Here is a 26,369-nt window from a genome sequence, read left to right as displayed (position 1 = left end):
TTCACTGTTCATTAAAACCACAGCCACACATTTAGGCGGAAGTGGCTTGCGAAGGGTGTCTGGTAGTTTTCCAGCTACATGTAATCTTCTTGGCCCGATGTTACGATTTTCTTCTCTACCTCTCTTGATTTCCTGCCTTCCCTCTCCCGGCCCCAACTCTATTGTCTTTTGAGGGCAGACATCCCGAAGCCAGGGAAAGCATTACAAAGGCAGAAAATCGTGGCCCAGAATGTTGGACGACTCCACAGCAGTCTGAAAGTGCTTTGTAGGTTTGAGGTGATTCGTAAACGATGGGTTTCAGACGCTGGGAATCGATTAGAAGGGGCTATGGGTGGATTCACTCGACTTTGCTGCCACGTAGGCACTTAAAAAGACACCCAAAGGAGCAGAAAAACTCCATGGGTTCTCACAGCGAGAGCCATGCCGCACTTAAAGCAAAATTAACAAAACCAGTGTGAATTTTCAAGAATCTAATTAGCGTGAGAGGTGGAGAAAATTCCCCAGCGCTTAACTGAATTGATATGCGAGTGCCATTACTCACGGCCTTATTGCACTTTTAAAACAAACTAAATTAAATATCACTTTCAGTGAACCGCCTAGAAGTCGCAAGATTATGGCGGTATAGAAAAAATAAAGTTATTATTATTATTCTACACTGATCATTATTGGTCTAATGCACACGTGGTGTACCCAGTGATGGTGTACAAGGGTAGTGAGTAATGGCGCTCGCATGCCAATTCAATTAAGTGCTGGGGAATGTTCTCTACCTCTCACGCTAATTAGATTCTTGAAAATTTACACTGGTTTTGTTGTTAATTTTGCTTTAAATGCAGCATGGCTCTCGCTGTGAGAGCCCATGGAGTTTTTCTGCTCCTTTGGGTGTCTTTTTAAATTTCTAAAGCAGATTTTCTCAGCCACCAGCTGTGAAGGTATGTCAGGGTGGTGATTTCTGGATCTGTCACACTTTGTTCAGTTTTCAGGGGAAGGTTGAGCTGCTGCCTCTGCCCCCAGAGCTTGTGAGATCAAATCCCGGTGCTGCTCCTTGTGACCCTGGGCAGGTCACTTAATCCTCCAGTGCCCACCGCTTTGAAATGCCAAAGCCACAAAAAGGCGGTATACAAACCCCCGTTCACTTTCCCCTGCTAATCATTCTTGTATAGCGCTGGGTGTGTTTAGTAGCACCATGAGATAGTGGGAGGATATTGGTGTGTTTTATTATTTTGAAGGTGTTAATGTAAAATAAAAAATTTGAAATGTTAACGGAGTGCAGTAAGGACCACCAGGTAAATTATAGAAAAGTTCAAAATCTAGAAAGATCCTCAAAGTGCAAAAAAAAAAAAGTTCCTGCCCCAAAACAGCTTACGAGCTAAGGAAGTTGGTTTATCCAAGGTCTCAAGGAGTGTCTGAGGCAAACTGCAAAGTGGTCTCCAACCCTGTCCTGGAGAACCACCAGGCCAATCGGGTTTTCAGGCTAGCCCTAATGAATATGCATGAGAGAGATTTGCATAGAATGGAAGTGACAAGCATGCAAATCTGCTTCATGCATATTCATTAGGGCTAGCCTGAAAACCCGATTGGCCTGGCTCTCTAGGACAACCTCTAGGACAAGGTTGGGGGCCACTGGATTAGGAGACTCGGTGTTCCAGCAAGGGCAGATTCTGCTGGCAACGGCAGTGTTAATTTGTATTTCTGAATCGTCTCCTGAAGAACTGCTCATTTCAAAATTAAATTACACATATTTAACTGAGTAGTCCAGACAGGCAGAACTGGGCAGACTGGCTGAGGCGGTTGTCCGTAGATGACAGGAAAAAAGACTACAAATGAAGCTTTTTCCTTATCTAAATCTCCAGGTCCATTGCTCTCGTGAGCTCCCTGGAAGATTCACTTGCCTAGACAGGAGATCGGAGGTTACAGGCGTGATAGGAATCTGATACTGACACAGAGCGGAGAACCAAACCCCAGTTTGTAATTGCAGACCACCAGTCGCTTACAGACTGCTGTCGCCTGCAGGATTTTCTAGCTGGAAAGAAAGTCCTTTGATTTCTTATTCATTCTGTTTATCCTCAGCACAGACGAGCCTGCTGGTTTTAGTTTTATTTATACTTATCTGTCATTAATCATAAAATCTAAGCATGTACAAGGTTATATGGCCAGTATAAAACAAACATAATCAAATACCGTTAATTAAAACTACATTACACAAGCAATCCTAACCACGAAATCGCATAGAGCTTGTGAATAACCAGGTTTCCTCTTTACAAAACTTTCAAATATCAGATGCACCTGTAAGTCCAGTGGCAAGTCGGGCCCTTATAAATGTCTGCCAAGCCATCAGAGGAACCAGCACGCAGAGTCTGTGTCTCTTGTGTCACAAAGTCCTCCACATACAGTTTTCCCAGGGGACCATCAGTGGTACAGCCAGATTCAGTGGTGGTGGGTGGTGAAGACAGTATCTGAATTCAAGAAAGCTGGGTCCATGTACATGGGATCTCTAATGGAGCAGAAGGTGGCATGGATGGGCAAACTGAATAGGCCGTATGGTCTTTGTCAGGAGTGGGAACTGGTACACAAACTAACTTCTCAGAGGTTTGACTGAGAGCCAGTGCCTGCTTTCCGGTGGCCCAGTGTCTGAATGAACAGCTTGTAAACTGCATGCTCTGTCTCAAAGGCAGCTGTGTTATCCTCACTCTTTAATCTTCCCCTTAAGACTTCTTTCATTCGTTGAGCTGCTCCCTGCCCTTCACCACTAGAGAGGAAGACTATCACTACCACAGCGCTGTGTATTTGACATTTAATAGACTGTCCCTGCTCCAAAGAGCTTACAGTCTAACTTGGACAGACACACATGACATAGAGGGTTGGGGATGCAGAACCCAAGGTGAGAGCAGTTAGGAGTCGAAAGCACTCTCAAAGATGTGGGCTGACATTTATAGATGGTCCCTTGTCTGAAGAGCTTACAATCTAACTTGGACAGACAGAGGGTTGGGGGAGAGAAGTTGAGTTGAAAGCAGTCTCGAAGAGGTGGGCTTTTAACTGGGCCTTGAAGACTGCCAGAGACAAAGCCCGCTGTAGTCGCAGGCATCTCATGCTCCTTGCATCTAAGTGGTCCACCCCGACTGAGATCCCAGGTGATCTCGTACGATATGGCAGCCTAAAGCTCCCATTCCCTGTGACATGATTTGTTAGGCTGCGTGCAGGGGGGCTGGTGCTTGCATGGAGAGCATCCCAAGGGAGTCTGATATCCCAGTGCACTCTGGGACTCGCAGTCCTGGCACTCGGCACCAAAGAACCCAGCATGCATGAAGAACAGCTTGTTATAAAGTCAGGCCTGGACCTGCTAGTTCCCTTCAGGGGAGGAGGAAGAGTAAATTCCACTGCTTGGGCAGATCATGTAACCTGTCATTGCCTTGGATATAAACTGAGATCCTTATTTGCTAAGTGACATTATGGTAGTCACATGTGTTTGCCTGTGAATACAAGAGTAACCCCTTCATGCCCGGATCAGTCCTAAGAAGGCCACTTCTCTTATATACCTTAATGTTAGTTGAAACTTGGTCCAGGTCAGGCTCTTGAAATAATAATCCACACTCTCCATTCTCCATTGGTGCTGAATACCCCAGTCCAGAGCAGAGCTGGGGATTCACTTAAAAATGCTTTTAGAGCAGAAAGACAAAAATCTTAACTGCAGTAACGTCAAATTACCAGCAAACACGTAAGTCATTCAGGGCTGGATTCTCAAAACTTACCATGCCTTTAACGATGGTCGCTAAACTGGTTCCAGTCAGTTTAACATGCCAGTATATAAACTTAAGGTTTAGTTTATCAGCTGATTATCAGAATAGTTCACTCTGGCCTTTTCTGAGCTTCATAGCAGAGTCCAACTCTGTCAAGCAAATTTAATTTCATTCTTATATACCGCTAATAACCGTGAGGTTTCAAAGCGGTTTACAAAAATGAATGCATTAAAAGATACAATAAATGAAAATAAATAAGATAGGTACTTGGATGCATCACTGAAGCCATCTGCGCAGTGCGCAGCAGCCTCGAAAAAAGCCAACAGGATGCTGGGCATCATAAAGAGGGGCATCACAACCAGGACGCGGGAAGTCATCATGCCATTGTATCGAGCGATGGTGCGTCCGCATCTGGAATACTGCGTGCAGTATTGGTCGCCATACCTCAAGAAGGACATGGCGGTGCTTGAGAGAGTCCAAAGGAGAGCGACGAAACTGGTAAGAGGGCTGGAACACTGCCCATACGCCGAGAGGTTGGATAGGCTGGGGCTCTTCTCCCTGGAAAAAAGGAGGCTCAGGGGAGATATGATAGAGACCTTCAAGATCATGAGGGGCATAGAGAGGGTGGATAGGGACAGATTCTTCAGACTGAAGGGGACAACAGGTACGAGGGGGCACTCGGAGAAACTGAAGGGAGATAGGTTCAAAACAAATGCAAGGAAGTTTTTTTTCACCCAGAGGGTCGTGGACACTTGGAATGCGCTGCCGGAGGAGGTGGTCGGGCAGAGTACGGTACAGGGATTCAAACAGGGATTGGACGGATTCCTGAGGGATAAAGGGATCGTGGGATACTGAGAGAAGTATCCAGGAAATAAGTATAGAAACCCGACCAGGTCGTGCATGTGCAAAACCGGAGGGTTAGGACTTCGATGGGAAGATAGGACTTCAATGGGAAACCAGGGTGGCAAGGGGGCCCCTTCTGGTGATTCAGACAGGTGACCTGTTTGGGCCGCCGCGGGAGCGGACTGCTGGGCATGATGGACCTATGGTCTGACCCGGCGGAGGCACTGCTTATGTTCTTATGTTCTTATGTAACTGTCCCAATCTAACTAAAGTACCTGAAAAGACAATTTATGAAAAATAAAGATAAAATATAAAGACAGAGATAGAAATGAATATTTCACCAAGTAATGAATAAATAAATTAAAGATAGAATTAAAATAAATAAGTAAAATAAATAAAAAATAGAGATAAAAAATAAGTTATCAATAAAAATAAAAATATATATTTAAAGTACGTAGTCATTGCTATTAAAATGATAGTACAAAAGGGTCATTAATATTCTCTAACCTGGTGGTGCTACATTTGTGGGCAAAGTTTTCTGGCAGGATCTGAGCTGTCATGGCCTTAGTTTCTAGTCAGAGCCTGAGCGCTGATTGGTTCAGGCATTGACAGGAAAGTAAGGCTTGACAGTTCAGACCACCCCCTTTCCCACAAATTAAAAAAAAGACCCCGATTCCTCCCTCCCTCCCACCGATGCCCCTTTTTCATAAGAACTGCCACTGCTGGGTCAGATCAGTGGTCCATCATGCCCAGCAGTCCGCTCCCGCGGCGGCCCTTAGGTCAAAAACCAGTACCCTGAGTCTAGCTATATCTGCGTACGTTCTGATTCAGCAGGAACTTGTCTAACTTTGTCTTGAAATCCTGGAGGGTGTTTTCCCCTACAACAGCCTCCGGAAGAGTGTTCCAGTTTTCCACCACTCTCTGGGTGAAGAAGAACTTCCTTACGTTCGTACGGAATCGATCCCCTTTCAACGTTAGAGAGTGCCCTCTCGTTCTCTCTACCTTGGAGAGGGTGAACAACCTGTCTTTATCTACTAAGTCTATTCCCTTCATTATTTTGAATGTTTCAATCATGTCCCCTCTCAGCCTCCTCTTTTTTTTTTTTTTTTTAAGTTCAATAAATTTTTATTGAGTATTTTGAAAAATACAAGGAGCAATTCAAATACATAAGAATAAGATAATGTTTTGTATATATATGATCTATAAATATAAAATTAATTATAAAGGACCATAGAACATAAGAACATAAGCAGTGCCTCTGCCGAGTCAGACCACAGGTCCATCCTGCCCAGCAGTCCGCTCCCACGGTGGCCAAAAACAGGTCAAGGCCTGTCTGAATCATCAGAAGGGGCTCCCCTGCCACCTTGGTTTCCCATTTAAGTTCTGCCCTCCTATCGAAGTCCTAGCCCTCCGGTCTTGCACATGCACGATCAGGTTGGTTTACTCAGTACCCCACGATCCCTCTATCCCTCAGGAATCCATCCAATCCCTGCTTGAATCCCTGTACCGTACTCTGCCTGATCACTTCCTCCGGTAGCGCATTCCAAGTGTCCACTACCCTTTGGGTGAAAAAGAACTTCCTTGCATTTGTTTTGAACCTGTCTCCCTTCAGTTTCTCAGAATGCCCTCTCGTATTTGCTGTCCCCTTCAGTCTGAAGAATCTGTCCCTATCCACCCTCTCTATGCCCCTCATGATCTTGAAGGTCTCTATCATATCTCCCCTGAGTCTCCTTTTCTCCAGAGAGAAGAGCCCCAGCCTATCCAGCCTCTCGGCGTACGAGCAGTGTTCCAGCCCTTTTACCATTTTTGTTGCTCTCCTTTGGACTCTCTCAAGTACCGCCATGTCCTTCTTGAGGTGCGGTGACCAATACTGAACGCAGTATTCCAGATGCGGACGTACCATCGCTCGATACAATGGTATGATGACTTCCCGTGTTCTGGTTGTTATGCCCTTCTTTATGATGCCCAGCATCCTGTTGGCTTTTTTCGAGGCTGCTGCGCACTGTGCAGATGGCTTCAGTGATGCATCCACCAGCACACCCAAGTCTCTCTCGAGTCTGCTGTCTCCCAACAATACCCCCCCCCCAATTTGTAGTTGAACAACGGGTTCTTTTTCCCTATATGCATGACCTTGCATTTGTCCACGTTGAAGCGCATTTGCCATTTGTTTGCCCAGTCTTCCAGCTTGTCCAGGTCTCTTTGTAGGTCCTCACACTCCTCCCTGGTCCTAACTCTGCCGCACATTTTGGTATCGTCTGCGAATTTTATAACCTCACACTTTGCCTCCTTTTCCAGGTCATAGTATTAAGAAAAGCTCAGAGTAATGGAGTTGTTTGTGAAGACTGTATGAGAAAAAGATGAAAGAAGACGGAGTAAAAATAAAAAGAGAAAGGAAAGAAAGAGGAAAGGTGGAGAAAAGGAAGGGAAGACAGGAGTGTCTACAAAGCAGAGCGTACATATGAATCTAAAAATGACCAGGGTGACTTCTTGCTTTTTAAATTCATGGAGATTCGGAGTGTGATTTTACTCTCATATGCATATGATTCAAGTCTATGATACATACATAGTGAGTTCCACCAAAACATATAATCTAATAACGAAAATGATTTCCAATTTTTCAGAATGTGCATGAGAGCAGTCACAATCATGGTATCAATGAGTTTAGGAGGACATTTTGATTGCGCAAAGCAGGGATGTTGAGATCAAAGGATTATAATGTCCATAGAAATTTCTTCTGAGCAGTTAGTGATAGATTGTATGGTATTCCAAATTTGGGTCCAAAAAGAGCGGACTAAAGTACAATGAAAAAACATATGATCAAGAGTTCCCTCCTCTTTCAAGCAGTTCCAGCAAATAGAGTTAAGTTTTAAGTTGGCTTTCCACATGCGAAATGGGGTCCATATTGCATTCCACATAATAAAGAACATTGATTGTGAAACTCTAGAAGATAGAAGTGGGCGGTTTGTTGAAGACCAAAAGAGTTCCCAATCAATGTCAGATAGCGGAATGGTGAGCATATTATCCCAGTGTTTCATAGATTGATATGAAAAAGTGAATAAATGATCTCTCAGAATATTATAGAAAAAAGATATAGCTTTTCCTTTTGATAGAGACCATAAAGACCAATGGTAGACAGTGTTTTTGGAAGACATGAAGTCATACCGTATATGCACAGAAGACAGCACTTCTTTTTTTTTTTTTTCTCTTTCTTTTTTTTTTATTTCAATAATTTTATTGAATATTATAAATAATATACAAAAAGCAGTTCAAGTACATAAAGATTGAATAAAAAAAAATAGTGATGTATAAACAAAAGAAACCATAATTGCATTCATTTGCATATAACAGATTAGTAAGAAGAATTCAAAGTATTTGAAACTGCTAAGAAAAGAAATAGAAAGGATAGAGAAGCAGAGATGATGAAATAAAAGAAAAAAAAAAGAGAGATAGAGAAAGAGAGAGAGAGTGAGAGAGTGGCAGAAGTGTCTACGAGGCAGAGTGAACATGTGAATCTAAGAATGACCAAGGTGATTTATTTCGCACCAAATTTGTAGAGAAACGGGATATCATATTCTTTTCATATGCATATGATTCGAATTTGTGGTACATGCTCAAAGAGTTCTACCAAAAGACAGCACTTCAATAAGTGAGATCCACTGTGAATAGGCAGAGGAAGGCAACAGGTATGTGGAGCAGAGTATATCAAAAGGAATTGACGTAGTGAGAGTAGACAATTGATGAGCAAACCATATACCTGCTCGCTGCCACCATTTCCATGAAAGGGATTTGCCATGGTTTTGGATTTTGGGATTATTCCAAAGAGACATGAGTGGGCTTACACTAATTGAGATCTCAGCTATATTATCTAAATGATGGAGAGCATGCTGCGTTGAATTCAACAGAGAACACTTTCTCAAATGTCTAGGTATTGATATCGTTAGTAAGCAGGAGATGTGTAGAGGTTTGCATAGAAAACACTCCATTTCAAACCAAGTAGGAGGGTCTTGAGAAAAGGAGTCATTAACCCAGTAGGCTCCATATTTAGCTAATGAAGCAATATAATAATGATAGAAATCTGGGAAGTTAAGACCACCGTTAATTATAGAGGCCTTCAGCTTGGCTAGAGCAATTCGAGGTTTTTTCTTGTTCCATATAAATTCAGATAGCTTCCTATTTAGCCAATGGAAAAATGATTTCTGGCATAAAAGAGGAAGCATAGAGAGAATGTAATTAATTTGAGGTGCTAGGGTCATTTTGATGGATGCTATCCTACCCCACCAAGACAAATAAAGTGGAGACCACCGAGATGTAGTGTTAAGAATTAAATTTTTGATTTTAGATATATTAAGATCTTGAGGGAGGACCGGATCCTTGTGTATTAAAATCCCCAAGTATTTCACAGCTTCATTAGACCATGTGAATGGAAAGTTAGCCAAATCTGATTGAAGAATGTTATTATTCAGAGGAAAGATTTCTGATTTCTCCCAATTGACAGAATATCCGGAAAATCGGGAGTATTGTTTGATGATATGTATAAGATGAGGAAGAGAAGATTGAGGGTTCCTAAGAAAAATTAAGATAAATAAGATAGGTACTTGGAAATTCCCTAACTGTCCCAAAGGCTCACAATCTAACTAAAGTACTAAACTAAACTAAAGAAGAGGCCCAGTTTCTCTAATCTCTCATTGTACGGCAACTCCTCCAACCCCTTAATCATTTTAGTTGATCTTCTCTAGACCCTTTCGAGTAGTACTGTGTCCTTTTTCATGTACGGCGACCAGTGCTGGATACAGTATTTCAGGTGAGGGCGTACCATGGCCCAGTACAGCGGCATGATAACCTTCTCCGATCTGTTCGTGATCCCCTTCTTAATCATTCCTAGCATTTTGTTCGCCCTCTTCATCGCTGCCGCTCATTATGCAGAAGGCTTCATTGACTTGTTGACCAGTATTCCCAAGTCTCATTCCCTCCTGCAGCTGTTGATCCCTGCCCCCTCACCAACAACTCGTCATCCCTCATATCTTTACTTTGAAAGACAGCAGGAGGGATGTCCACTCCCTCCAGCTGGCAGGCCCGCCTCTTCAAAATGGCAAGCCTTGCCCTTCCTGGTGCATCCTGGGATGCCATGGGAAGGGCTTAAGGCCCCGATTGGCTTAGGTGCCTAAAGGACTCGGGGAGACATGTGGCTCAGTTGATCGGGGCTAGGAGAGCAGCTTTTGACAAAAGGGAGGAGCTGTGCTTAGCGATTGCTCTTTTGAGCCAGCACCAGACACAGTTTCTTCCTCCCTCCACCAGCAATTCTTCGCAGAAATAGTGTGCATATAATTTGCATGCTATTATGCTGAGAATCGCCCGTAAAAGTCAAATTGCACCCACTACGTCCACTACATTGACTAGTCGGATTTCACCAGTGAATTTTGAGAATCCAGCCCTCATTTTCTCTCAGGGGGTCTGTGCTCCTGAGAAATTCCTCTAGGGATTCTCCATTCCAAATCGCTTCTCTGAGCAAATGCAGAAGCCTTAGCAGCCATGGCCTCTGCTTATCACTTCTTTAGTCCTCTCGGCTGTATCTGGGATATCGGTGCCAAAGACCCTTGCTATCGTTCTTCAGTACAATGATTAGGGAAGCAGATACCAGAGACACACAATTCAAACAGTGCTGGGGGTTTTATACCAAGTTCAGTTTTCCCCCGAAGCAGGTTGTCATTACCATTATCTAACTGGTCAGGAGATCCCTCCCCTTTTTCTGGAAACTACAGAGGTATTCACAAGTCAAAGTGTAGTACTTTAGTAGAGGCACTAGAGGTCTCTGCTATCTACCCAGAACAGAAGGTTAGTGGTCTCAACATATGCTAATAGACAATAACATGCGTTCCAGGAACAGAACTTAAAATGGGATTTTACTATAACTGAATCAAGTAATTATGAGATGTGAAGAAGTATGAAAATGCATGCAAAGCAGCTCATAATTATGCAACATGAGTAACTCGAGTTTGCATTGAAGTTAGCAAGCTACATTATTTGTTGAGAGGAGTTAACAGCACTTGGGAGCACTGGCCTAGATAAAGTTGAAACCGAAGCTCATTTGGGTATGACGAGAAAGGGCTTGTGTGCTTAAAAACCAAACAACCCAAACACAATATATGCTTCTCCCCTCCCCCAGCCCACAGAAGTCCATTTGGGCAAAATCTATGGCGGTGGGAGACAGGGCACAGGTCACTTCCGCCTCAATGGCTGCTGCAGTCGTCCACAGCCCCGGGTACATTGTGAGCCCCCCAGGACATGTAAAGAAAATGCTTGAAGTTCCTGCATCTAAACTGCTTTGAGTGTGGTTGTAAGTCCCTTTCTCTTTTCCTGATGTCATAACGCCCCATTCCACCAATAAGAACCAACCTCATCAGTGATGACACAATGGCTTCATTGTTCTATACTTGGCTCACCAATGGTCCATCTAGCCCAGTAGCCTATTTCCAGTATCTGTTTCAAACAATGGTTCTTAATTGATAAGGAAGGTATGACTGGTAGGTAGAATCAGTCTGGCTGGCTTCTTTGTTCTATTCAAGCACTGGAAGTTCAGGTTGACTGGATAAACCCATTCTGGCTCAAGATATGTGGATTTTGGGCAGGGGCCTATTCAGTCTACTTTCCCAGGGTCAGATTTGTTTAATATAATATCCCATAATCCTTTGCTGACACTCTAGTTAGGCCAGCACGGAATGAACAAACAAGAAAGGATCTGAGGCTGAAATGTGTACTGGCCCTGCACCTTGCCATCAGCTGTCAGGTCTTGGTGTGTTCACAGAACTGTCAACGCATATCTGCTGCACCCTCACTTCTGTCTCCAGCCACCTCCAGCTCTCTGTGCTGTTTTCTTGCTCTGCTGTTGCTGCCTTCCCTGAGGCCTCTTTGGTTGTTTGTGCTGCTGTCTCGACTCCTCAGGCTGGGAAGTGTCTGGGTGGTACTGTATGGATTTTGATCTCTTTAGTTGTGGGAATACTCTTGGAAAAATTTCAAAGACAAATTTGGATGCCCCCCCACCACACACACATACAATTTTCTCATTGTAATAAAATGTTTTATATTTTTTAAAAATGTTCTAATTGACTTAAAACATCCTAATTTGTAAGTTAAGTATTAGAAACTGATTCAGCATGTGCTAAATAAAGGTGTGAAATCTTCCCCCCTGATGATAGATGAATTCCTCAGGGTCTTAGGATGACGGCTGTGTGAATCACTAATTCAATCCCCTTGTGCTTTCGTTTTTCTTGTTTCTCTCTCCCTGTCCAGGGTACAGTGACCGGCTACCCTGGCTTTAATGCCAACAGTGATGCCGAGACTTTGCGCAAGGCCATGAAAGGGCTGGGTAAGTACTGGCTTGGCGTGGTGGGGGGCAGGGGGCAGACAGAAAAAGTCTAAGTAAGTTCTGGCTCAACGGGGTGGACAGGTAGGGAGTTCTCAAGACCTTGAAAGGGTTGGATAGTGGATATGTACTGGTGGGATTGGATGGGGTGGGGGGTTGCATTCACGGAGAGAAGCCATGCAGGGTTTATGAAATGAGACCCAAAAACCTAATGACAACTTGGGATGGGGGTTGGGAGTATCTACCAGTTGACCTTTTCTCAGGCGTATACTCTACAACAGGTGGGCACGGGGTGAACTGAGCTGGAGCCTGAGGGGGAGGGAGCGTGCCAGGAAGTGGACACTGGGAGTCCTGGTCCTGCTGCAAAAAACCACAGGCGTTCATTCCCTATTGAACTTCACTTCTTACCTCGTGCCCCCAAAAAAGTATAAAGGTTGAAAGGGGGAGACTGCTTCTACTGAAGGGACGGTGGCTTTAGGCCTGGGATCTGTGTAGGCACCCCCCTCCCCCCACCCTGGTCCCGCTGACAGTCCGTGGGCACCGACTAGCTCCTCGGGTCAGGCATCTGCAACCAGGGCTTACAAAAAGCATTTATTTGTAACAGTCTTAAAGTCTATGAGCTGAGCGCAGGCTGAACCCACACGTACTCCGATAGGCTGAAGCATCACAATCCCAGGGTTCAGTTGCCACACTCCGTCCTTTACTTAATCACTTATCAAGGAATCATGCCGAGACCAAGATGCAATTGATAACTGGAACTTTTGCTTGAACTTGACTAGTGTCAATGCATAAACTATTTACACTTTCTCCTGGAGTGAATACTGAAACTCTTTTACAAGCTTCTCACTTCAGAAACACTTCAACTATGTTCCCCAATCTCTTCACTCCACTTCTTCGTACATGCGGAGGAATGCTACAGGGTCCCACCATCTTTCATTCTCTTTCCCGCCAAGCTGAAACACTCCACACGGACTCTGCAAGAAACAGGCTCTTTTTCATTGATGATTTCCTTCTTAAGATGGGTCTCCACACGCTCTGTTCTCTCCTGCAGCAGCATAGTAAAGGGGGGCAGGGGGTGCCGGTGCCTTTCCTCCTCTATCTTCACTGGCTCAGGCAGCATTTTCCACTTGCGGGACCAGGATGTGGCGTCAGAAGGGAGCCAAGGCCACAGTGAGCAGGAAGTGAAAGATGCTGCTTGCGCCGGTGAACTTTTTCAAGAGGTGGGGAAGAGTGGGGGGGGGGGGGGTGGTGTACAGGGTGGCAATGCTGGGTGCCAACATCCTTTTCAAACTGATTGGCGATGCCCAAGCTCTGCCCCAGACCCTGTCCAAGCCCCACTCCTGATTTGGCCTAAGTTCTGCCCCTGACCCCACCCCCATAACAATAGAACTAATTGTTATTCCTAATCTACTGCCGCACATCGGAACCCTCCAGGGCCTTCTAAATGTCAGGAAAGCTACCTCTTTACCTACCTAGTTACACTTCCCTGAACTACCACTGCCAATGTTGCTTTTCTAGACCTAGATCAACTACTCTCGCCCACTACCTACAGGGAATTTAGGAAACGCCTAAAAACATACCTGTTCTTGAAATACCTAAACAGTTGACCCACTCTCCCCTCTCTCTCCCCAATAACGGTCCCCCCTACCCCCTACCTTTACCCCCCCTCCTTAGCCCACCTGAATTTGATGGTACTGTGATACATATAAACTGTTATCTACATCTTATCGTAATTTTTCATTGTTATTTATTCCAAACATTACCTTCCAAAATGTACATCTTATACTCTTGCTCAGAAAATTGTATTTCTATACTCTTGCTTTCTTAAAGTCTCTGCTCTCTATATTTCATCTGATTATCTGCATATTGTATTTCACTGAATGTCCAGCTATCTTGATTGTAAACTGCCTAGAAGTCGCAAGATTATGGCGGTATAGAAGAATAAAGTTGTTATTATTATTATTATTCTCTAAATATTGTAGTTCTACCCTTTTTCCTTTTGTTTCTGTATGTCTGTCCTCAGAATTTATCCTTGTATTATGTATTTTTTGTTACCCCCATATTTTTAATACGTCATTCTCTTTGAAATGAAAATTATAAGCATTTGAATCAAATTTTAATAAACATGAAACACTGAGGAATCCTATAAACAGTGGCCAAAGAAACTGATACAAAGATATAGGCCATCTTTGAATAAACAAAGCCTGCACGTGGGACATTGCGATAACCAAACTATCTGTCACGTCCGTAATATCTATGCCAAGCTCATTTAATTATTTTTTTTTTAAAATTCTTTATTTTAATGATTTTTACCCCCCCCCAAAAAAAAAAAAACCCTCCCAAACAAACAAAACAACAACAATAATAATAATAATTTATTTCTTATATACCGCTATATCGTGAAGTTCGAAGCGGTTTACAATAAAGATACATTTGACAGTGCATGGGATAGAAACGGTTTACAATAAAGATACGTTTAGTCAGTACATGGGATGTAAGTGGTTTACATTAAAGATTCATTTTGTCAGTACATGGGATACAAGTGGGTTACAGTAAAGATATATTTTGTCAGTACATGGGTTACAATAAAGATACGTTTTGTCAGTACATGAGATTCAAGGTGGAAAGTATAATTAGTTTCGGGCCTTGGAATTAGGGGGCGAGGTGGAAGGGTCATGGCGAGGAAGAGTTGGGTATGGGAATTTAGAATTTGTTAAACAGTCGAGTTTTCAGGGATTTTCTAAAGTCTGCGTATGGAGTGGCCTCAAGTATGGGCTTTCCAAGCCATGTGTTCAGCTTAGCTGCCTGGAATGATAACATCCTATCTAGAAACTTTTTGTGTTGGTAAGATTTCAAGGAGGGGTAATTAAATAGGTTTGTTCTGCGAGGGCTCTTGTTGGACTCGTTGGGGGAGAACTGGGAGATTAGGTAAGCTGGAAGCATCCCAAAGACAGCTTTGTAGCAAAAACAAGCCAACTTGAAGAGGACTCTGGATTCTGCGGGTAGCCAGTGGAGTTTCTGATAATAAGGGGAAATGTGTTCCCATTTTTTTAAACCGTGGATTAGTCGGATCACGGCAATACAAGGAATAATTGCAATATCATAATTAACATAATTCAAAAATAAATACATGTTACAATAAAACATCTTATTATATAAACAGTTAACTCCCCCCCCCCCTTTCAGGAGGCCTGGTGACTGTTTTCATAAGGATAATATAATAGACAATTTAGATCTTTTAGAAGTCTTCTTTTTCCATTTTTATATATTTGTCCCATATATCTGTAAACTTCGTCCATTGATTTGTTAGAAGGGCCGACAATCTATATTTTTTGCATACAATTCCTAATCAATCTCTCATATCTCTTATGCTGGGTATATTTGGAGTACGCCATTGTTGGGCCAATATTGCTCATTCAATTCCTGTAGAACATATGTATTAGATTATGCAATTAGATTGAACTCTCATACTGCACACATACTGCGACGAAGATGGTTAAGGGGTTGGAAGAGCTGCCGTACAGCGAAAGATTAGAGAAACTGGGCCTCTTCTCCCTCGAACAGAGGAGATTGAGAGGGGACATGATCGAAACATTCAAGGTACTAAAGGGGATAAGGACAGGTTGTTCACCCTCTCCAAGGTTAAGAGAACGAGAGGACACTCTCTAAAGTTGAAAGGGGATAGATTCCGTACGAATGTAAGGAAGTTCTCCTTCACCCAGAAAGTGGTAGAAGACTGGAGCACTCTTCCGGAGTCTGTCATAGAGGAAGACACCCTCCAGGGATTCAAGGCAAAATTAGACAAGTTCCTGCTAAATAAGGGCCTACGCTGGTAGGGGCTAGTTTAAGGGCGCTGGTCTTTGACCAGAGGGCCGCCGCGTGAGTGGACTGCTGGTCTGACCCAGCAGCGGCAACTCTTATGTTCTTATGTAACCTAACGGTTAGTGTAACCCTATGAATACAAGCTGTAACTCTATGTAACACTGTGAAAGTTAAACTGTAACCCACCCATTCTGAGTTCTCTGGGGAGGACGGGATATAAATCCCAATAAATATATACGTACAATATAATCTTATTAACAACACATAATGGTTAACCAGAAAATTAAACTACACAAAGCACACTGTATGCTTCCCACAGAACACCTGGCCTTGGTCACACATACAGAACACAGATAATAACCCCTACGCAAACACAGGATCACAAACGAACCCCTAAGATGCCAGACTCCACACACAGTACGACAGCAGAGAAATGGAAAGTAATTTCTTCTTGAACAGTAGGTGTAAATTCTGAGAACTGCCACCGCTATCCCCATTGCTTTTCAATGTCTACATGTCCTCTGGGCGCGCAATTAACTCAGCTGGGGCTAAAATTATTCAGTTACGCAGATGACTTTACGATCATCATCCCATTTACTAACTCTATCTCGGAAACTACTCCCAAGGCATCAGAAGCTATAAATCTGATGGAGCAATGGATGTCTGACTTCAAGCTCAAACTTAACTCAGAAAAAACGAAATTCTTTGTTGCCTCACCTCATCCGCTTGACACCAAAACACCACTCTGCATCAATAAACTTAGTTACCCTATTCAGTCTACCATGAAGATACTGGGCGTAACTCTGGATCAATGCCTAACCATGAAAGACCAGGTGGACTCCTTAATCAGAAAGGGTTTTTTTCACTCTCTGGAAACTTAGATCCATTAAATCATATTTTGATACGTCAGCATTCAGAATCCTGGTACAATCCTTCGTATTAAGTCAACTTGATTACTGTAATATCGCCTATCTAGCAATTTCCCAAAAGAATATGCATCGTTTACAATTAATGCAAAATGCAGCGGTCAGACTAATCTTCGGGCTAAAGAAATTTGATCACGTGACACCCTACTACCAATAGTTGCATTGGCTACCGATGGAAACACGAGTAAAGTTTAAGTTCGCCTGCCTCTGCTTTAAAGTACTATACAGACTAGCCCCTAAATACATAACTGATCTTTTCTCCCTCTCAGCCAACAGACACAAGAGAAGCTCACATTTGACCTTAATTTCCCCCCCAGTTAGAGGATGTAAACTAAAAAAACACCATCAATACCTTCTCTCACATCAGGCAGCATTATGGGGTAAAGATCTAGAACAATTGCTCTTGCCCACTACTTATGAGGAATTCAGGAAGCGCCTAAAAACATATCTGTTCCTGAAATATCTAGACAGTTGACCCGTACATCTCTTTCCCCTCATTAACGGTTCCCTTGTCCTCTTAACCACTTTCTCTCACCTCCTTTGAGCTCAATCAATTTGTACCTTCTTTTAATATTATGTAAACCGCATAGAACTTCATGGTCCTGCGGTATATAAACTGTTATTATTATTATCATTTTCCTACCTTCGTTGTCCAGTGATTGTATTTTTTAATCATTAATGCCCAGTCTCTGGCTACACTTCCTTCTGTCTTGCTCTTAACTTTTTCCAGGGCTGCCTTATCCATTTGCTGTTTTTCTCTCCTTGGGGATCCCTACCATCTCCAGTATTAAACAGTATTTTGTATTTGGCAGGGAGAAAATTGGTGCCCACCTATTTTGGTCTCAAGCCCTTTCCCCTCATCAAATATCTGGCTACACCACTAAATGCAATACAAAAAACATCTATGATGCATAAATTCTAAATAAAACACTTTTTTTCTACCTCTGTTGTCTGGACATTTTGCTTTTCCATCATCTTGGTCCCAGTTTCTCTTTTCTGCTTTCTAGTCAGTCTTCTGCTAATTCTCTTTCCAGTGTCTGCTGTCCATTTACATTTCTCCTGTATTCTCACTTGTTCCATTCCTTCACTACAATTGTCTAAGATATTGATTTTTCCCTTTCAGCTATTTCCTTCCTTTTTTTTCTGTTCTGTCTCTGTCCATCCAAATTTCACCCTCTCAACCTTTCTCCTTTTAATTTTCAGCTACCTATCAATTTTCCATCTCCTCTCAGTTCCTAGCTCTCCCATTTCTCATCTTTCACAGCCTGCTATTTTCTTTCATCTAATCCCCATGACCACATTTCTACCTCTGTACTCACTATTCTCCTCTCATCTTGCTACCCCTTTTTTATCTTTCCCTATTTCCAGAATTCATTTCTCTTCTCTCGTAGCCAAACCCAGTCTCATTGCTTGACACCTCTCAGCATCTTCCTGTCCCACCTCTCTTTCCTCTTGCTCCAAGGTCATCACTATTCCCTCTCTTTTCTGTTCTTCTTAAGTTTTAAGATTCAAGTTTTATTAAAATTTGTTTTAAAGCTATCTTTGTGCATAATTGTAAGTGTTCTGCTTTGTTTTGCTGATGTTTGCTTGCACACTAAAATTAATAAATAAATAAATACTCTGCCTCAGACTGAAATCCTGCAAATGCATCTTAGATCCTTTCCCATCCCACCTTTATGAAAACATTCCTGCACAGGCCATCTCCTCCCTTACGAGACTCATTAACTCTGCTCTACTATCAGGCTTGTTCTCCACAAAAATGGGCCACATTGCCTTGTCACCTATTCTGAAAAAAGCCGATCTCGACCCCTCCCTACCATCAAACTACCGTCCCATAGCAAATATCCATCTACTTACCAAACTTCTAGAAACCATAGTTGCTACCCAGCTCTCCTCCTATCTCGAGAGATTCTCCATTCTTCACCCCTACCAACATGGCTTCAGACCCTGCTTTAGCACTGAATCCCTCCTAGTTTCCCTAATTTCAAAGGTACAACAACTACACTCACATAACAAATTCGCTGTCCTACTACAATTTGATCTTTCCATTGCTTTTGATGTCGTCCATCACGACATACTACTTTACCAACTTTCCGAGATTGGAATCGACTCCACCGTCCTAATGTGGTTCTCAAACTTCTTACGCTCCCATTCCTACACCGTCAACACAAATGGCACCATGTCCACTCCTTGGACTCCATCTTGCGGTGTCCCTCAAGGATCACCCTTTTCCCCTATTCTCTTTAACATCTACATGTCCTCCCTAAAACTCTTTCAACTATCCCCCCTGGAAACAATCTACACTTATGCAGATGACATCCTTGTCCTCCTTGAGACTGACCAGAACCTCACTAACCTCCACGAAAACATTACAGCTTGCATAATGAGACTCCGTGCCTGGTCCCTCTCGGTACAGATGAAACTAAACGAATCTAAAACAAAACTACTCTGGCTCGGCCCAAAATTCGAACACCTGCCCACACTTTTCGCACTACCCACAGGCGATACACTACAGCTCGAGTTCTCATGCAAGGTCCTTGGTATCACTATTGATTCCTCTCTCTCCCTCAATGACCATCTCAACTCCTTGGCAAAATCATGCTTTTTCAGCCTTCACATGCTGAGGAAAGCTAGATCCTACTTCAGCCAACAACACTTTGCCATCCTTGTCCAATCCATCATCCTCTCCAAACTAGATTACTGCAACGCCATCTACGTAAATCTATCAAAAAAAAGTATTCTAATACATGAGTCACCAGCTAATCCAGAATACTGCAGCCAAACTGATCTTCTCAAAACGCAAGTCTGACCATGCCTCCCCACTCCTTGCCAAACTTCACTGGCTCCCAATAATCTCCAGAATCCATTTCAAATGTTCCTGCCTGGCTTTCAAGATCATTCACGGAATCCTGCCTCCTCTTATCCCACTGTCTTTCAACTCCTCCAGTCCCGACTCCTCCAGAACTGCCCAAAGGCTTAAACTAGCCTTCCCCTCTCCACGCGGCATCCACTATTCAGGCAAACTGGGAAAATCCCTTCTCTTCAAAATCACAGGTCTTTGGAAAGACCTCACCACCCCGCTGCGGAACCTGAGCTCCCTTCAGTTATTCCGCAAACAACTGAAAACCTGGCTTTTCAGCAAATTGTAGCTCTATCTTTCCCCCCCTCTACACATAAGTTCATGTAATCCTTTTTCTTCTTCTCTACCCACTATTTTAAGTTCTTGTAAACCGTGTCGAGCTCCATTCTCATGGAGATGATGCGGTATATAAACTTAAGGTTTAGATTAGATTAGATTAGATTTAAACATAAAATTTGTTTTATCCCAGGACAAGCAGGCAGCATATTCTCATGTATTGGTGACGTCACTGATGGAGCCCCAAAACGGACCACTTTAAAAGTGCATCGGCACTTTAAGACTTTAGAAAGTTTGCGATAGCCCAAACCACGCTTGTGGGAGTGCCTGCCCATCCGACGTAGGGCACGCGGTCCCTCAGTTTTCTAGTTTCCGCAGAGCTTGTAAGATGTGCTTCAGCTTCTGTTGAAGTTTCTTTTTCTTCGCTTGCCTTCCTGCTCTCTCAGATTGTGACTTTTTGTCATAAATTTTTCTTTTTATAAAGTACTTTCTTTAAAAAAAAAGACAGTCTATTTTCTTTTCTTTTCTTTTCCCGCCGCAGGCGTTGGCCCACCAGGGCCTTATGGACTCTTTTCGCCATAGAGTTCGGTTTATCAATGGCTGTCTTCCTGTCGACAGGTTTCAAAAAGTGTGGTTGCTGTGCTCGGGCATTTCTCTAACCGACCCTCACCGCTGGTGCTTGCAGTGTCTGGGACCTGAGCACTGTGCCGACTCTTGCTCCCGCTGCTCGTCCCTTCAGAAGCTCACCCTAAAAAACCGGTTACTTCAGCACAAGCTACTGTTCGGTGCTGCAATGGACACAGAGGCCAGTTCATCTCCGACACCGTCCACACCGCTCAAGACCGCACCAACCAAGACGACACCGAGGCTGGATCCCCCAGCGTTGACTCCGGTGTCACAACTCGCAGTAGGTAATCCAGCTAAGAAGCCTTCCTCTACCCCCTCTGGGCCTCGGGTCAATACAGCAGTGACCCTAGTCCTGCCAACCTCGAGGAAACCCAAAAAACGCTCCGCTCTGATTTCGGTGAGTGTCTCGACATTGGCCTCCTCATCACCGGAGCGTAGAGCTGCACCGAAGGTACCGGCAAAGAAGCCAGCGGTACCGGTGCATACTTTGAAGCAACAGATTCAGGAGTTGCTTAGGGAAGAGTTACGGGGCCAGCTACAAATGCTGCTACCAACTCAAGGTTTTCCCATGTCGACATCGACTCCATCGGTGCCAGTCTTGTTCTGAGCCTTCGACTCCGGTTGCAGAGCCAACTCTTGTCCAGGAACCTCCCAGTCACCAGCACTGGTCTTTTTCAACTCAGACATCACCTGACTCGACACCGGTGAGGTCTGGAAAAGTATTGCAGAAGTTAAAACACCTTGAACCCTCCGTACCGGTTACTCGCCACCAACTTCTGACAACACAAGATTCAGATCTTTTGGAAGATTCAGCTCTAGAACCTATTCTATCTGACCATGACTGTTCTTCAGAGAAGGATTCGCTTCACCAACCTTCTCAAGAGTTCCCTGTTTTAACTGAGAAATCTTTGTTTTCTAAATTTTTGAGAGAAATGTCTGAGACCATGTCTATTCCTCTAAATGGTCTAAGGAGTTTCTTGATGCTTTACATTATGATCATTCATATGCACAAATACCATCCTATAGGAATTGTGCTGCTGTCTGGACTACACTTGGTTTTCTACTGTTTTTTAAAGGAAGCCTCAGCCCCACCACTCCACCGCAAAATGTTATTTTATTGCGCGAAGATTTGTGTGGCTCTTCATCATTGGCCGTCCTTATTATCTGGTATTCTATTCTATTTTGTTTATATTCCCATTCAAAAAAGTGTTTCAATAAGTTATTCAATAAATAGTGCTGAATGTTTATACATTTGTTATGTGTTACTTAGCTTGCTTTATTCAACTTGAATCACAGCCAAAAACTCAGGAGTCTGACCCGACATGTTTCGCATGAAATGCTTTATCAAGGGTCCCCCGAGTGTGCTGCTGTCATCCGACTCCAAAAAGATAAGTTTCAAGTTTAATGAGGATTTGATTAACTGCTTAATCTGAATTCTAAGCGATGTACAATTCGATAAAATTACAATGTAAAAGGGATAATACAATAAATGAGACTAAAAAAGACTATTGACAAAATTTTACAAGACTGGAAACAGAGGGAAAGGATGGGTAAGAAATTACAATGTAAATAAAAGTTAAAGAAACATGTAGGGAGAACACATAAGGGAAGGGTAATAATGATAATAATGTTAAAATAAAATTGTAGAAAGAAAGTAAAATTAGTTCTAAAACAAAGGATTAATTTAAATAGAACAGGTAATGATTAAAAGGTCATTTTTATGATTAATTTGTGAAGGCGTCATTAAAGAGAAAAGTCTTCAGTTTACATTTAAATTTTTCTATGTTAATTTCTACTCTTAAGAGTAGAGAAAGAGTCGGATGACAGCAGCACACTCGGGGGACCCTTGATAAAGCATTTCATGCGAAACATTCAAGTTGAATAAAGCAAGCTAAGTAACACATAACAAATGTATAAACATTCAGCACTATTTATTGAATAACTTATTGAAACACTTTTTTGAATGGGAATATAAACAAAATAGAATAGAATACCAGATAATAAGGATGGCCAATGATGAAGAGCCACACAAATCTTCTCGCAATAAAATAACATTTTGCGGTTGAATGGTGGGGCTTAGGCTTCACTAATTTATATGATTCTGGACATATATATATATAAAAAAAGTTACTGGCCTATAGAGATTACATTATAGAAACATAGAAACATAGAAAGATGACGGCAGAAAAGGGCCACTGCCCATCAAGTCTGCCCACTCCATTTACCCACCCTATTAAGTCTGAGTGCTAATGACTTAGTTCCTTAACTCGACCGTCGCAGGGATCCCACGTGGATGTCCCATTTATTCTTAAAGTCGAGCACACTGGTGGCCTTGACCACCTGCACCGGAAGTTTGTTCCAGTGATCTATCACCCTTTCTGTGAAGAAATACTTCCTGATGTCACCACTAAATTTCCCTCCTCTGAGTTTGAGCGGGTGCCCCCTTGTGACCGAGGGTCCCTTGGGAAAGAATATATCGTTTTCTACCTCTACACGACCTGTGACGTACTTGAATGTCTCGATCATGTCACCCCTTTCCCTGCGCTCCTCTAGGGTATAGAGCTGCAGCTTGCCCAGTCTTTCTTCGTATGAGAGACCCTTGAGTCCAGCGACCTTCCTAGTGGCCATCCGTTGGACCGACTCAGCTCGAAGCACATCTTTCCGGTAATGTGGCCTCCAGAATTGCACACAGTATTCCAGATGAGGTCTCACCATGGTTCTGTAGAGTGGCATTATGATCAGCCACCTACATAATTCCTCAGGCTCCCTATTCATGACATTCTACGGGAGACCTTTTATAAAAATTTGGAAACGCCACTTACCATTCCAATGGCTCCTCATAAATTGGACACTTGGTATAGGGTAGTCCCTATTCCAGGTTTTGATAAAGCCCACCTTCCTCATGAGTCTCTCCTGGTTGAATCTACCTTAAAGAAATCCTCGGGGGCTAGTGTGTACGCCTCTGTCCCTCCTGGCAGAGAGGGCAAGGCCATAAACTGGTTTGGCAAGAGGCTATTCCAAAATGCTATGTTAGCCAACCAGTCTGGTAAATACACTTCATTTCTCTCTCTAGATTAAACATCTAGTCAAGCAAGTTGCTACATTCCAAAAATACCTCCCAGAATGTAAACTTCCTGCTTTTCAACTTTTCATGGCTGATCTGCTGCGGCTTCATAAGTATATGGTTCATTCCATTTATGACACTTTTGAACTCACTTCCCGGGTGGCAGCAATGTCAGTTGCCATGAGATGCCTAGCCTGGCTTCGAGTCTCTGAGCTTGACGTCAGTCAAGACAGGTTGGCTAATGCTCCTTGTCTGGGGGGGGGAAGAACTTTTTGGTGCTTCCACTGATACCACTACCCAGAAATTGTCTAAGCATGAAACCCGGTGGGACATTCTGGTGAAGCCCAAAAATAAATCTCCTTCTCGCCCTTTCAGACCACAATCTTCCTATCAGAGATGGTTTACTGTAAAATCCTTAGCTCCTGTTCCCCCTCAACCAAGGAGACAGACAGCAACAACTGCAGCAGCAGCAGCAAAAACAGGCTGCTCCTCAGAAGGCTCCTCAGTCTTTTTGATGTGTTTCTTCAGAACATAGCCAAGGTCACCATTCTACAGACTTTGCCTCGGCCAATTTGAGGCCATCTTCAATTTTACATAGCTCGCTGGGAGCTTATAACATCAGATCTCTGAGTCCTCAACATCACTTGTCAGGGTTACACTCTCAATTTCCACACCCTACCTTCAGACCACACTCCAAGAGTCTGCTTTGGACCCTGCACAGTCCTCCCTTCTTCAGGAGGTTCAATCCCTTCTCCTGCTGAATGCCATTGAGGAAGTTCTCCTCAATCAGCAGAACCAGGGAATCTACTCCTGTTTCTTCTTAGTTCCCAAGAAGACCGAAGGACTGAGACTCATCCTGGATCTCAGAGCACTCAACAAATTTCTAGTCAAAGAGAAATTCAGAATGTTATCTCGCTCTGCTTTATCCTCTCCTCAATCAGAACGACTGGCTATGTTCTCTGGATCTCAAGGAAGCCTACACACATATTCCAATTCATCCGGCTTCCAGGAAGTACTTCCAGTTTCAAATCAATCAATGTCATTATCAGTACAAGGTTCTTCCCTTCGGCCTGGCATCTTCTCCCAGACTCTTCACGGAGTGCCTGAATGTAGTGGCCACATATCTCCATTCGCACGACCTTCAAGTCTTTCCTTATCTGGTTGATCAAGGTTGTGTCGCCTCAGGAAGTGGTCCAAACAATATCTCGGACCATTTCTTTCCTTCAGGTTTTAGGATTCAAAGTCAACTTCCCCAAATCACATCTCATTCCGACTCAACAGCTGCAATTTATTGGGGCCATCCTAGACACCACCCTCATGAGAGCGTTTCTTCCTCCAGATCGCCTTCAAACCCTCATACTTCTGTGTCAGCAACTGCTTCCTCTCCAATCCATCTCTACCAGACACATGGTAGTTCTTTTAGGTCACATGGCTTCCACTGTCCATGTGACACAACTGGTAAGGTTCCATTTTCGCACTCCTCAGTGGACCCTTGCTTCTCAATGGTCTCAAGCGACACATCGTCTTTCACAACATATATCTGACATCATCTCTTCTGCAGTTGTTTCAATGGTGGATGACTTGCTCCAATCTATCCAGAGGTCTCCTTTTCTATTTACCCCCTCATCACAAGGTCATCATGACAGATGCATCCCCTTATGCCTGGGGGGCTCATAAGAATGATTTTCAGACTCAGGGTCTTTGGACCGCCAGGGAATGGAAATTTTACATCAATCTCCTGGAACTTGGAGCAATGTTTTATGTCCTCAAGGCTTTTCATCATCTACTCTGCCCTCAAGTTCTCTTCCTTTGCACAGACAATCAAGTAGCAATGTACTACATAAACAAGCAAGGAGGCACAGGCTTTCTCCTCTTTTGCCAGGAAGCCCCAAAAAATCTGGACTTGGGCAACGGCTTGCAACCTGTTCTTGAAGGCTATCTATATTCAAGGGGAGAAGAATTATCTAGCAGACAACCTCGGCAGAATCCTTCAGCCTCACGAATGGACTCTCAACTCTGCAACTCTCCAATCCATCTTTGCTCAATGGGGCACCCTGCAAGTAGACTTGTTTGCGGCCCCCCACAATCACTAGTTGCCCCAGTTTTGCTCCCGGCTTTACTCTCCTCTCAATCTGGAAGCAGATGCCTTTCTCCTGGATTGGACAGGCCTGTTTCTATATGCATTCCCTCCATTCCCTCATGTTAAGAACTCTGTTCAAGCTCAAGAGAGAAGCAGCCACCATGATTCTCATTGCTCCACGGTGGCCCAGGCAACATTGGTTCTCCCTTCTACTTCGGCTCAGCTCCAAGGAGCCCATACATCTTCCAATATTTCCTACTCTGCTTACTCAGAATCAGGAGTCACTTCTACATCCCAACCTGCAATCTTTGCACCTGACAGTTTGTTTTCTCTCGGGCTGAGTGCTTCTGAATTACATCTCTCTCGGCCTGTACGTCACATTATTGATGCCTCCAGGAAACCAGCAACTCAACAATTTTATCAACAAAAGTGGATTAGGTTTTCTTCCTGGTGTCTCTTCATCATTACGACCCAACTTCTTTGGCAGTGGAGTTGGTGTTGGATTATCTACTTTCTCTGTCGGACTCTGGGCTTAAATCTACATTCATTAGAGTCCATAGAAACATAGAAAATGACTGCAGAAAAGGGCCACGGCCCATCTAGTCTGCCCACTAATGACCCACCCCCTAATTACCTCCATGAAGAGATCCTACATGCCAATCCCATCTTTTCTTAAAATCTGGCACGCTGCTCGCCTCAATTACCTGTTGTGGAAGATTGTTCCAGCGATCAACCACCCATCTCAGTGCTATTACTACTTATCACGTACCAGTAGAG

General features: G+C 43.4%; 1 protein-coding gene across 2 annotated transcripts in view; it reads left to right on the top strand.

The window, feature by feature from the left end:
• ANXA5 (annexin A5) overlaps positions 1-26,369 on the top strand; it is a 145,223-nt gene that overhangs the window by 67,166 nt on the left and 51,688 nt on the right. For both annotated transcript variants that reach the window (XM_033938395.1, XM_033938384.1), the window contains one exon: positions 11,865-11,940. In XM_033938395.1, coding sequence (XP_033794286.1) covers positions 11,928-11,940 — 13 coding nt within the window. In that variant the 5' untranslated portion in view covers positions 11,865-11,927. The remainder of the gene's footprint in view (positions 1-11,864; positions 11,941-26,369) is intronic.

This window comes from Geotrypetes seraphini, chromosome 1, assembly GCF_902459505.1.
Source record: "Geotrypetes seraphini chromosome 1, aGeoSer1.1, whole genome shotgun sequence".
Classification (NCBI taxonomy): domain Eukaryota; kingdom Metazoa; phylum Chordata; class Amphibia; order Gymnophiona; family Dermophiidae; genus Geotrypetes; species Geotrypetes seraphini.
Note: the sequence above shows the minus strand (reverse complement) of the source record. Positions and strands in the feature narration are given on the sequence as shown.